This window comes from Berghia stephanieae, unplaced genomic scaffold, assembly GCF_034508935.2.
Source record: "Berghia stephanieae isolate SIO BIC M18660-M18661 unplaced genomic scaffold, UCSD_Bste_1.3 scaffold1111, whole genome shotgun sequence".
Classification (NCBI taxonomy): domain Eukaryota; kingdom Metazoa; phylum Mollusca; class Gastropoda; order Nudibranchia; family Aeolidiidae; genus Berghia; species Berghia stephanieae.
In genome coordinates this window covers 1,286-13,662 of record NW_027622082.1, presented here as the reverse complement: position 1 = coordinate 13,662, position 12,377 = coordinate 1,286, and the positions used below count along the sequence as shown (strand labels likewise).

General features: G+C 58.3%; 1 protein-coding gene and 3 pseudogenes across 2 annotated transcripts; 3 read left to right on the top strand and 1 right to left on the bottom strand.

The window, feature by feature from the left end:
• Positions 1–1,297: 1,297 nt before the first annotated feature.
• Positions 1,298–3,309, top strand: LOC144960962 (small subunit ribosomal RNA; annotated as a pseudogene).
• Positions 3,310–3,506: 197 nt separating this feature from the next.
• LOC144960960 (uncharacterized) lies at positions 3,507–11,188 on the bottom strand. Of its 2 annotated transcripts, XR_013643000.1 has the most exons (3): positions 9,769–11,188; positions 6,664–7,437; positions 3,915–6,443 (listed from the first exon to the last, which is right to left on the bottom strand). XR_013643000.1 is itself a non-coding variant. In XM_078894330.1 (2 exons), the coding sequence occupies exon 2, from the start codon at positions 7,287–7,289 to the stop codon at positions 6,909–6,911; it is 381 nt and encodes a 126-aa protein (XP_078750456.1). In that variant the 5' UTR covers positions 7,290–7,437; positions 9,769–11,188; the 3' UTR covers positions 3,507–6,908. The 2 variants fall into 2 exon arrangements, 1 of the variants encoding a protein (XP_078750456.1); XM_078894330.1 differs by having other exon boundaries at positions 3,507–7,437.
• On the top strand, positions 3,513–3,673 carry LOC144960961 (5.8S ribosomal RNA; annotated as a pseudogene).
• LOC144960963 (large subunit ribosomal RNA) lies at positions 4,015–6,182 on the top strand (annotated as a pseudogene).
• Positions 11,189–12,377: the final 1,189 nt, after the last annotated feature.

The window sequence follows — 12,377 nt, the reverse complement described above, 5'->3', positions numbered from 1 at the left end:
GGCTCGATCGAGTTGGCCCACGGGCCGGCCAACCCTGCCGGGGTTCAAATCCCGGTTTGGGAGCTTTATTCATACGATTTTATCGGCCTCGTCGATTCGAGGCTTTACCGCACGGGCGTCCCTGGGTAAGAACTCTCGCTACGGCCGAGAAGGACTCTAGCCCCGGGACGCTCCCCGCGTAAGCCCTCCGAGGCCGAGGGAAAAAACTTTGGTCGAGCGCATTTCCTCTACGGAGCGAATTTGAATGAAATAAACCCACCACCTATGATCGCACCTGGGACCTCCCCATTGCCGACCGGTTTTGAACTTCGGGCCCTTCCCGTTAGGGCCCTGTACTCGCTTGGCGAGTGTTAAAACGCGTTCCCGCACTTTCGCTAGAGTCGGGCATCGACGACTCGGGCTCGATCGAGTTGGCCCACGGGCCGCCAACCCGGGCGGGGTTCAAATCCCGGTTTGGGAGCTTTATACATACGATTTTATCGCCTCGTCGATTCGAGGTTTTACCGCACGGCCGTCCCTGGGTGAGAACTCTCGCTACGGCCGAGAAGGACTCTACGCCGGGACGCTCCCGCGGTAAGCCCTCCGAGGGCCGAGGGAAAAAACTTTGGTCGAGCGCATTTCCTCTACGGAGCGAATTTGAATGAAATAAACCCACCACCTATGATCGCACCTGGACCTCCCCATTGCCGACCGGTTTTGAACTTCGGGGCCCTTCCCGTTAGGCCCTGTACTCGCTCGGAAGACCGTTTACGCGGCGTTAAACGCGTTCCCGCTACTTCGCTAGAGTAGTGCGATGGGAAATTCGGGCTGTTCGGAGTCGGGCTCGGGTTTGCCATACGTGCCTGGGGTCGAATCTGAATTTGCACCAAAAAAATTTTTTTTTTAGTAGTCCGCAAGAGGAAAAGGGCTACCTTACCAGGGTTTTGGGACGTATAGTAGGAAGGCGGTCGTCGGTCGAAAAATTGAAATTGAAGCAAGGCGAGCCAAAAGGGCGCGCGGTGGCCTCGGGTACACCCACGTCACCAGCGCCTGGACGAGGGGTGGTCGAGATCCGGAGTCGTCCCAGGTTAGCTCCTCGGTAGAGGACCTAGAGTCGTGTGAGCGCGAGCGTGTCCGGGCGTCGGAGCAGTCCGACCCAGCAGCGAGAAGGCCGAAGGGGTGAACGTTTGTGCGGTAGAGTCGAGAAGGGCCGTCGCGAAGGATCGAGCGCGGGAGTTCTCGGCGTCTGGGCTTCGGTCGTCGGCGCCCTAGCCTCCTGTCCCAGCGGGTCCGTCCCGCCGGTTGGAAATGGATACGCTACCAGTTGATCCTGCCTGTAGTCTTATGCTTGTCTTGAGGGTTAAGCCATGCACGCCTATGCTCACCCTACACAGAAGGGGAAGCCGCGAACTGCTCAGTATATCGGCGATAATACACGGGGTGGGCGATGTTTGTCCGACACCTGTAGGAATCCCAGAGCTAATACGTGCACACGAGTCCTCCTCCTAACGGGTTACCTCCGCGGGAGAGGGCGCATTTATTAGGATCTTGACCGCGGCGGTGGTTAACGCCGCCCGCCAGCTGAGGCGAACTCTGGGTATGTGACGACCGCTGTTAGCGGCGTGCCCGTTTGCTCGCCGTCCCATCAAATTTAGACGGCCCGGCAAGAGCCCCCCGTGTTGGCTACGGTGACGGAGGATCAGGGTTCGATCCCGGAGAGGGAGCCTGCGAGACGGCTACCACGCTTAAGGTGGCAGCAGGCGCGCAACTTACCCCACTCCCAGCACGGTGAGGTAGTGAAGATAAATGTCGGGCTGGCTCGCATGCGAGCCTAGCGGTCGATTGAGCGTAGACCAAACACGTGCCGTTGATGACCTATCGGAGGGCAAGCCTGGTGCCAGCAGCCGCGGTAATTCCAGCTCCGATGGCGTATGTTGTAGTTGCTGCGTTTAAAACGCTCGTAGTTGGATCTCTGAGTGACGGCAGCGACAAACCGCGGTGACGTTTGCCCCGGCGATTATGCACCGTCGTGGTTTTGGGGATGGAGCAAGCGGTGCCTTCCGGTGCCGCAACCGGACCCTCGCGACGGATCTCGCCGGGCATCGCTTGCCCGTCGCTGCCGGTTTAGTCTCTTTCCGTCTTAAGCCGTGTCGGCTTGGTACGTGGCGTATCTGGGCCGACACTAAGGTACGGCGGTGTTCTCCCTGAATCAATTGAGTGCTCAAAGCAGTCGTGCTCGCACAGCTTTGCTCGGAACGATGTGATGACGCCACCGCCCCGCAATGTAACCACGGGACCGGTCTCCGTGGGGCGGTGGGCGAGGTCTATAGAGACGGCCGGGGGCGGCGTACTACCGCGGGAGGGGTGGAATCCGACGATCGCGGTGGACGAACAAGAGCGAAGGCACCGGCCAAGAGCGCCTTCGTTGATCATGAACGAAAGTCGGAGGAACGAACGCGATCAGTACCGCGTAGTTCCGACAGTAAACCATGCCGACCGGTTACGCGGGACGTCCCCTGTGGGAAGCCTCGCGAGGCCCCGGAGAAATCAGAGTGCCTGGGGCTCCGGGGAGTACGGTCGCAAGGCTGAAACTTAAAGGAATTGACGGAAGGGCACCACCAGGAGTGGAGCCTGCGGCTCAATTTGACTCAAACACGGGAAGCTTACCAGGTCCGGACACCGCGTGGATTGACAGACTGAGGCTCTTTCATGATTCGGTGGTGGTGGTGCATGGCCGTTGCTAGCCCGTGGAGCGATCCGTCTGGTTCATTTCCGATAACGGGCGAGACTCTGCCCTGGCGGATAACAAACGCGGTCAAGAGGGTCCGTCTCACGGTTGGGTCGGCGTTCGGGCTCTCGGTCGGGCGTCGGTCTTCCCACTCAGGAGAGGCGGTGCCCCGGACCGCCGTCGCGCAGGCCGCGTCCTGCAGGGATTGACCTCGACAGTGCGTACGAGATGGAGCCATAACAGTCTGTGATGCCCTTAGACGTCCTGGCTGCACGTGTGCTACAGTGGTGGCGCCAGCCGGCGCGTGTAGACCGTGAGCGTAGGAGTCTTCATGTCCGGGGTCGGTCTTCCTGCGAGTTGGGCCGTGAACTCGGAATGCCACGTATCACGGTCAGCATCCCGTGCCGACTACGTCCCTGCCCTTTGTACACACCGCCCGTCGCTACCTTCGGTGGACGGCGCAGCCAGGGCCCCGGAGTGGCCGGCGAGACGGAGCTTCGCTCCTGAAATCGCAGTCGTCGCGATGTCGCCCGAACTGCGCTGCCCCGAGGGGGTAAAAGTCGTAACAAGTTACCGTAGGTGAACCTTCGGTAGGATCACGTCCGATTTCGTTTGCCCCCAGCCCGCCCGCCCACGGGTGAAGGGTTAAAAAAACACTGTCCGGTGAGGCCGGCTGCTCCCTGCCGGGGAGCGGTCCAGCTGATAAACGGGGCGGCGGCGTTGCGCCGCGAGTAACCGCGCGCGCAACGCTTGCCCCCCCCACCCTTTGTCGTCGTTTGGCCCTTAAGCGAGAGAAAATAAATACAACCTTTGGCGGGGGATCACTCGGCTCGCGCGTCGATGAAGAGTGCGGCCAGCCGTATTGAGTCGTGTGAACTGGCAGCTGCCTCATTGAACATCGACGTCTTGAACGCAAATTGCGGCCGTGGGGCGTAAGTCACCGGCCACCGTTTCCGTATAGGGTCGGCCCTACGACGTCGCCGCAACCGTCTCTCGGGGGGACGACGGCGCGACGTGCCGTACCGGGTTGGGTCTCGGCCCGACTGGCGGCCGTAGATCGAGGCTCCCGTCTGACCACGGAGACTCGTCCCCCCACCCGGCCCTCTGGTATGCGGGGGACGACGAATAGACCGCACCGAAGACGGGGAAGCACGCACGCGATCGGCTGCATTCTTCCTCAATCCTCGGGCCTGCTCGATGAAACACAGCGAGCGAGGGCTTCGTGGGGGTATGCGGGGAAGTAAGTAAAACTACGCGCGGCGAACCCGACGGATGGGCGATCTGCCGACCTCATACGGACGAGGGTACCCGCCGATGCTAAGCATTTCAGTAAGCGGAGGAAAAGAAACCAACGGGACTCCCCCAGTAACGGCGAGTGAAGCGGGAAGAGCCCAGCGCTAAAAACCCCCTTGGCCCGTGCCCCGGGGAGCTGTAGCGTTCGGGTCGGTGTCGAGCGGGATCGGGAGCGCCCGCGGAGTCTTCTCGAGCGTGGCTTGCCAGAGCGGGTGCCAGCCCTTGCCGGCCCGGCGCTCCCTTCCGCCGACCGCGACCCCGGAGTGGGGTTGCTTGGCAGTTGCAGCCCGAAGCGGGTGGTAAACTCCACCTAAGGCTAGTACCTGCGCGAGTCCGATAGCGAACAAAGTACTGTAGGAAAGTTGAAAAGAACTCTGAAGAGAGGGTGCAAAGCGCGTGAAACCGCCAAGGGTAAACGGGCCCTGAGCCGAGCAAACGTGTCCCGCCGTGGCGGCTGTCCGCGCCGTGCCCCCCGCGGAGGCGCCCCGGAGACGGGGACGCCTTCCGAGTTCGGGGGTCGGGCGCGTGCCCCACCACGGCGGTCTCCGCTGCCACCGGCACCGGGCCGTCTCGTCCGCCGCGCCCTACGCGGGTCGTCGGCCTGCGGATCGGGGGCGCGAGTTGGCACGAGAGGGGTCGTATTCGGGTGCCGTGGTCGACCGCGGACAAACGGCGGGGCGTTCGCCCCGGGGGGGTTCGGCCTCCCGGGCGGGGGGCCCCGGGTCCGTCGAAAGGTGCGCAAGCGTTATTCCGGTACCTTGCCCGACCCGTCTTCTGAAACACGGACCAAGGAGTCCGACGCCTGTGCGAGCCCAGGGTTTCCACTAAACCCCACGGCGAAGTGAAAGCGAGGGGGCCTCGCGGCCGAGGGCGGGATCTCTCGGGAGCGACTAAACCGATGTCCCGGAGCGCACCGCCGGCCTCGGCGGTCGCCGCGTTGACGGCCCTGTCGGAGCATGAGTGCAGGCGTCGGGACCCGATAGATGGTGATCTAGCCTGAGCAGAAGCGAAGCCGGGGGAAACTCTGGTGGAGGCTCGAAGCGACTCTGACGTGCAAATCGACCGCCCACTTGGGGGGGTAGGGGCGAAAGACCAATCGAACCATCTATAGCTGGTTCCCTCCGAAGTTTCCCTCAGGATAGCCGGTGCCGACGGAACCCATTTTCACTCGGTAAAGCGAATTTGGTTGGAGGCATCGGGGGCGAAACGCCCTCGTCCTACTCTCAAACTTTCAACTGTGAGGCGCCAGACCCGCCTCGCACGGGGCCTGGCCTAGAATCACGGTGCCGAGTGGGCCATTTTTGGTAAGCAGAACTGGCGCTGCGGGATGAACCGGGAAAGCCCCGGTTGTGGTGCCCAACGCAGGACGCTCACGGGAAAGCTAAAAGGTGTGGGTCGGTTACTGACAGCAGGGCGGTGGCCACGGAAGTCGGAATCCGCCAAGGAGTGTGTAACAACTCCCCTGCCGAACCGACCCGCCCTGAAAATGGATGGCGCTTGAGCGTCGACCCACACCGGGCCGCCCCGCCAGCCGGAGGGGTCGACTCCCTCCCCGGGCAGGCCGGGCGAGTAGGAGGTGCGCCGCGGTGGCGTGAAAGTCCGGGAGCGATCCCGGTCGGAGCCGCCGCGGGTAAGATCTTGGTGGTAGTAGCCAAAATATTGAAACGGAGAGTACTTTTCAAAGGCCGAAGGGGGAATGGTTCCGCGGGAACAGTACATGTACGTGGGTGAGTCGGTCCTAAGGGGCGGGTTTGCTCCCTTGCTGAAGCGGGTACGAAACACGCGCCCCGGGCGGGCGGCCGAACGGGCCCGCCGCCCTGGCCTGTCAGTCACCCTGCGCAAACCGCCGAAAGGAATCCAGTTAGGTTCGCTCGGAACCGGCGGGGGAGAAAGGCCCCCCTCGTCGCGGACTACGTCCCGGCTGGGGCGCCGCGGCGACGCCGACAGAACGGGAACGCTGCCGTGGGGCACCGGGGAGAGCCGTCGTCTCTTTTAAGGTCTGGTTCGCCCTGGAATCGGGTCGACGGGGAAAGGGCTGGCCAGGCCGAAAAGCGTCGCCGTAAGACATGCTGCGTCCGGAGCGCTCACGGCGGTCCGTGAAAACCCCGTCGAGGGCAACGTCAATCCCGCTGCCCGGCCGTACTCATGTCCGCACAGTCTCCTAGGTTAGCAGCCTCTGGTCCACGTAGTAATGTAGGTAGGGAAGTCGCAAAATGGATCCGTAACTTCGGAGGATTGGGCCCCGAGGGGCGGGGGACGGTCGGGCTAGGGGAGGAGCGGCAGAACCGCACGCACCCTGAGGGGACACTCCGAGGGGGGAGACTGCGCGGGAAAACTCACGTGGGGCCCCGAGCCGAGCGGCCTCGCTCGGCGACGCCCTTCGCGGGCGCGTTGGCTGCCGGGGGACAACCGACGCGACCTCCGGACTCACGCTGTCTCAGAACTTGTCACGGACAGGGGAATCCGACTGTCTAATTAAACAGAGCGTCTCGACAGCCTGAAAAGGGTTTTACGGTGACGTGATTTCTGCCCATGCTCCAGAATGTCAAAGTGAAGAATTCGCATAACAGCGGGTAAACGGCGGAGTAACTATGACTCTCTAAGGTAGCCAAATGCCACGTCGTCTAATTACGACGCGCCGAACGGATTAACGAGATTCCCACTGCCCTATCTACGCCCCGGCGAAATCACAGCCAAGGGAACGGCTTGGTGAAATCAGCGGGGAAAGAAGACCCTGTCGAGCTTGACTCTAGTCCGACTCTGTGGAGGAGCGTGGGGGTGTTAGCATAGGCGGTAGCGTCTTCGGGCGCGACAGTGAAATACCGCTACCCCCGCGGGACCTCCACTTACCCGACGGAGTGGGGACTCGGCGCCTTCTTGCAGGTAGGAGGCGTACGAGGTTCAGACGTCAAGCCGCCGTCGCGTCGGGCTCGGGGAGTCCACCGACTCCCCCCGACGCGGTCACGACGGCGACAGCGACCCTGCCGGGGACAGCCTCGGACGGGGAGTTTGACTGGGGCGGTACATCTTCTAAAGCGCAGCGAAGGTGTCCCAAGGCGGGCTCAGCGAGGACGGAAACCTCGCGTAGAGCAAAAGGGCAAATGCCTGCTCGACCAGGATTTTCAGTACGAATACTGGCCGTGAAAGCGTGGCCTATCGATCCTTTCGACGTTGGGAGTTTCAAGCGAGAGGTGTCAGAAAAGTTACCACAGGGATAACTGGCTTGTGGCGGCCAAGCGTTCATAGCGACGTCGCTGATTGATCCTTCGATGTCGGCTCTTCCTATCATTGCGAAGCAGAATTCGCCAAGTGTCCCCCTCGTGGATCTTTACCTTGCAGTTGGTGAGGGGGCTTGAGGCACACGGGAGGGCAAAGGTGTAAATCCCGGTCGACCGTCACGAGACCATCCCGGGTATCGAGCCAACGAGCCACATGAGCTGCTCGCCCCGGTGTGTGACTAAATTTGATCCAAACCCGGTGCCCGAATAGCAGCCCTATCCCGGGCGCCACACTATTGTCCTTATGTCGAGTCCCAAACCAGTCCCGTCAATGGCGAAGCGGTCTGCCGCCTAGCCAAATAATACCGCGTTCGTGTCGCCCGGGTCGTCGGCACGTCCGAGAAAAAAGCGAACGTCCCATGCATCAATCGATTCGCGGCCTGCCGATTGGAAAATGCGACGGCGGGGATGGCGAACTGACGCGTATATTGTCCCTGAACGTCGAGAGCCAGAGTATGGCAAAAAATGAGCTTTTATCAAAGCTATTGGCCGTTCATTGCGTTGATATCCTCCTTTTACAGGAGACCCACCTTTATTCAGGCGCGCAATCTTCCCGATTCCAGATCCCAGGCTATACGGTGGTCCAACGCGAGGACACTTCGAGGCTCAAAGGAGGGGTTAGCGTTTACGCTAAAGAGCCATCGAAGGTAAGGGTCATTGAGAGCGTAACGGACAGCAATGGGGTGAACCGAATTTCCGTGGAAGTAGGTGGACTGTGTTTGCATAATATTTACAAACCACCTAGAGCGACTTGGACTACACCACCGGTACCGGTGGTCAGCCATCCTTCCATCTGTCTGGGAGACTTTAATAGCCACCATCACGAATGGGGCTACCGAGACTGCAACGAGGCAGGAAGACAACTCCGCTCATGGATGGACTGTAATGATCTACACCTAGTGTACGATCCTACAGCCAAGGGTACCTTCCGGGGTACCCGCCATAAGAAGGAGTACACTCCAGACCTCACCCTCGTAACGAAAAGCGCGAACGGTGAACCGCTGCAGGTGAAGCGGACAGTCCTCGGGGACTTTCCGCATAGCCAGCACAGGCCGGTTCTTGTCACAGCTGGGGTGACAATACCGAGGGTGCAGTCTCTCCCACTTTGCAGATGGAATTTCAGGAAGGCTGACTGGGAGGAATTCAGTTCCTATATCGAGCAGGTCTGCCCTGCCATTCCTCCCAAGTCCAAGAATATAACCAGATTTAGTAGGCTACTGGTTAAGAGCGCTCAACGCTCTATTCCACGGGGCAAGCGGAAATTCTACACCCCTTGCTGGACAGCAGAGTCGGAAGAGCTGTACCGAGAGTACCAGCAGACCCAGTCTCAGGACACAGCCGATAGACTACTTCAGTCTCTGGCAGAGGGAAGGAAGCAACGGTGGCAGGAGACCGTGGAAAGTCTCGACTTTACACACTCCAGCCGCCACGCTTGGCGTTTGATAAAGAAATTGGACCCAGATCGGAATTTCGCGAAGGCTGCACCGGAATGCGAGGCAGACACAATTGCCAAGAATATTAAGAACCGTAGTAAGCGGGTCCCTAATCAGGCTTTTGAGCGCGGTGTCCGCAAGGCGTACCGAACGATTTTGGACTCGCTACCTGCGGAGGAGTCGGACTGGACGGCCCCGTTCAGTCCCCGAGAAGTGGGTGCAGCCATTAGCGAAGTAAAGAACGGCAAAGCAGCAGGGATAGATGTGTATATCCCGATATGGTGACGCATCTGGGCCCCAGGGCACGGGCCTGGCTAGCAGAGGCAATGTCGGACGTCCTTGCAAAAGGAAAGCTTCCACAAGTGTGGAAGCACGCGAAGATAGTTGCCATCCTGAAGCCAGGGAAGCCGGCGAAGGAGGCAGACAGTTACAGACCCATATCGCTGCTGAGCTGTCTTTACAAATTGTTGGAGCGTGTTCTATTAAACCGATGGGGGCCGGTCCTAGACGCTGCCCTGCCACCAGAGCAGGCAGGCTTCAGGGAAGGGAGGTGCACCACGGAGCAGGTCATTGCCCTTACAGAGCATATTGAGCACGGGTTCGAGAGAAAACAGCAAACAGGTGCTGTGTTTATAGACCTATCAGCGGCGTACGATACGGTCTGGTGCGATGGGTTAATGCTCAAACTTGCAAAAATCATAAGGTGCAAAAAGACCTTGAAGTTGTTCTCTTCGATCTTAGGGGAAAGGCAATTCCACGTCGCGCTGGGAGACGTCACGAGCAAAGTAAGGAAATTGAAGAATGGGGTCCCTCAGGGTCGGTACTTGCGCCAATGTTGTTTAACGTCTACATTAGCGATATGCCGAACACTTCCTCCCTGAGGCTGGGATACGCAGACGACTGGGCACTCGTTACTCAGAGTAAAGTGTGGACCCGTCTCGAGAGCGTACTCAGCGAGGACGTCACCAGACTCAAATCCTACTTTGACAAGTGGTACCTGAAGATGAACACTTCAAAAACCGTGGCCACTGCATTTCACTTATGCAGTGGTTGGCACACCCGTAAACTGAATGTCCTAGTCGGGGACCAGCCACTCCCATATGAGCCGCGTCCAAAATATTTAGGGGTGACGTTGGATCGCAGCCTTACCTATCGGGCTCATCTCGAAGGGGTTGCCCGGAAGATAGAGAAGCGGAATAGTCTTCTGAGGAAGCTGGCGGGATCGACTTGGGGCGCTAGCCAAGCGCTCCTGAGAACATCCGCCCTGGCACTATGCTATTCCACCGCGGAGTATTGCGCTCCAGTGTGGGGTAGAAGCAGAAACGTTGAGAAGGTGGATGTAAAACTTCGCAAGTCGATGCACATAGTGTCGGGAACGCTAGCAACAACCCCTAGAGAATGGGGCCCGGTAATGGCAGCGATCCAGCCCCCCGATGTCCGGAGAGAGACCATTACGGGAAACTGGCTGAGTAAGATCAAAGAGAGAGGGAATGGGGATACCCCTCTCATGCGCATAATGAACGGTGCCCCCGTTTCGAGCCGAAATAAGTCCCGGCAACCCTTGTACGCAGAATCCCTGACTACGGACAGAGCTGCACATACGAGATGGAAGTCGGTTTGGACGAATTCAATCCCTCGTGGGGGCGGGGACCTACACTCCTCTAAGCTTGGTGAGAAGTTGCCAGGCTTTGATACCAGTAAGAGGAGACACTGGGTAGCTGCGAATCGGCTTCGGTCGAGGAGCTGCCTAACGGCCGGTGCGTTACATCAGTGGGGTCTAACTTCCTGTCCTTTATGTCCACGCTGTGGACAAGAACCCGAAACGGCAGAGCATCTAGTCGAAAGGTGTGTTGTGACGATGCTACCAGGCGGGTTCGCGACGGTGCACGAATGCGGACCGGACTTTGCTGATTGGGTCGATCGTCATAACATAATAGTGTGAACCATAAGAAGCAGCTGCTGCCAAGTGTCGGATTGTTCACCCGCCAACAGGGAACGTGAGCTGGGTTTAGACCGTCGTGAGACAGGTTAGTTTTATCCTACTGATGAAGCGCCCTTGCCACGGTAATCTTGCTCAGTACGAGAGGAACGGTGAGTTCGGACCTCTGGTTCGCGCGTCCGGTCGTCAGGCCGATGGCGCCAGGCTACGTCCGTGGGAGTACGACTGAACGCCTCTAAGTCGGAACCCCGCCCGGTGAGCAAGGGTGAGCTTAGCTAGGGCCCTGAGCGTGCAGGCAACATTAAGCCGGCAACCCTCGGGTTCGTCGGCTAGTGCCGTGACCGGCCCGCTCGTCACGCGCGCTAGATCTGTGGTGCGCGTGGCTGGGTCGGTATCATCCACGTCCGTTAGGGGCAAGAAATCGCGTGCGGACCACATGTATTCCGTCGGGGTGTTGTAAGCGTTAGAGCTGTCCTGGTACGGCGATCCGTTGAGACTAAGCCCCGGACGCTGAGATTTTCCCTCCAGCAGGGTTTGTCTCGGCCACCTTTCCACCCGGCACGGCACGGCCCGGCCCGATCGGCCAGCCTTCGAGTCCTTGCTCTGCTCGGCTCGGCATGCTGGCGGTGCGGCGCGCGGGCGGCGGCGGGTGCGAGAGTGTCATAACACGTATAAATACATTTACTTTACTTTACTTTACTTCTTCAAAGTTCTATCTCCTAGAACTTGGAGAATTTTTTTTTCTCTCCACCTGTCCAGAGGCACTAATCCGTCCAGAGGCACTAGTCCGTCCAGAGGCACTAGTCCGTCCAGAGGCACTAATCGTCCAGAGGCACTAATCCGTCCAGAGGCACTTTTAGTTTTCCTTCTTTGCTGTCTGCGAAGTAGAATTCGCCAACTGCATTTTTTTTTTTTTTTTTTTTTTTCAATTTTGTTTTTTCCTTCCTGTCAGTCCCTTAGTAGGCTTCTGCGAAGCGGAATTCGCCAACTGCATTTTATTTAGTCCCTTAATAGACTTCTGAGAAGCGGGATTCGCCATTGTCCCTTAATAGGCTTCTGAGAAGCGGAATTCGCCAACTGCATTTTATTTAGTCCCTTAATAGGCTTCTGCGAAGCGGAATTCGCCAACTGCATTTTATTTTGTCCTTTACCAGGCTTCTGAGAAGCGGAATTCGCCAACTGCATTTTATTTAGTCCCTTAATAGGCTTCTGCGAAGCGGAATTCGCCAACTGCATTTTATTTTGTCCTTTACCAGGCTTCTGCGAAGCGGAATTCGCCAACTGCATTTTATTTAGTCCCTTAATAGACTTCTGAGAAGCGGGATTCGCCATTGTCCCTTAATAGGCTTCTGAGAAGCGGAATTCGCCAACTGCATTTCATTTAGTCCCTTAATAGGCTTCTGCGAAGCGGAATTCGCCAACTGCATTTTATTTTGTCCTTTACCAGGCTTCTGCGAAGCGGAATTCGCCAACTGCATTTTATTCAGTCCCTTAATAGACTTCTGAGAAGCGGAATTCGCCAACTGCATTTTATTTTGTCCTTTAACAGGCTTCTGCGAAGCGGAATTCGCCAACTGCATTTTATTTTTGTCCCTTAATAGGCTTCTGCGAAGCGGGATTCGCCAACTGTATTTTTTTTTTTTTTATTTTCCTTTTTTTTTTTTTCATAATTTTTCTTTTTTTTTTTTCGCGTCCCTTAATAGGCTTCTGCGAAGCGGAATTCGCCA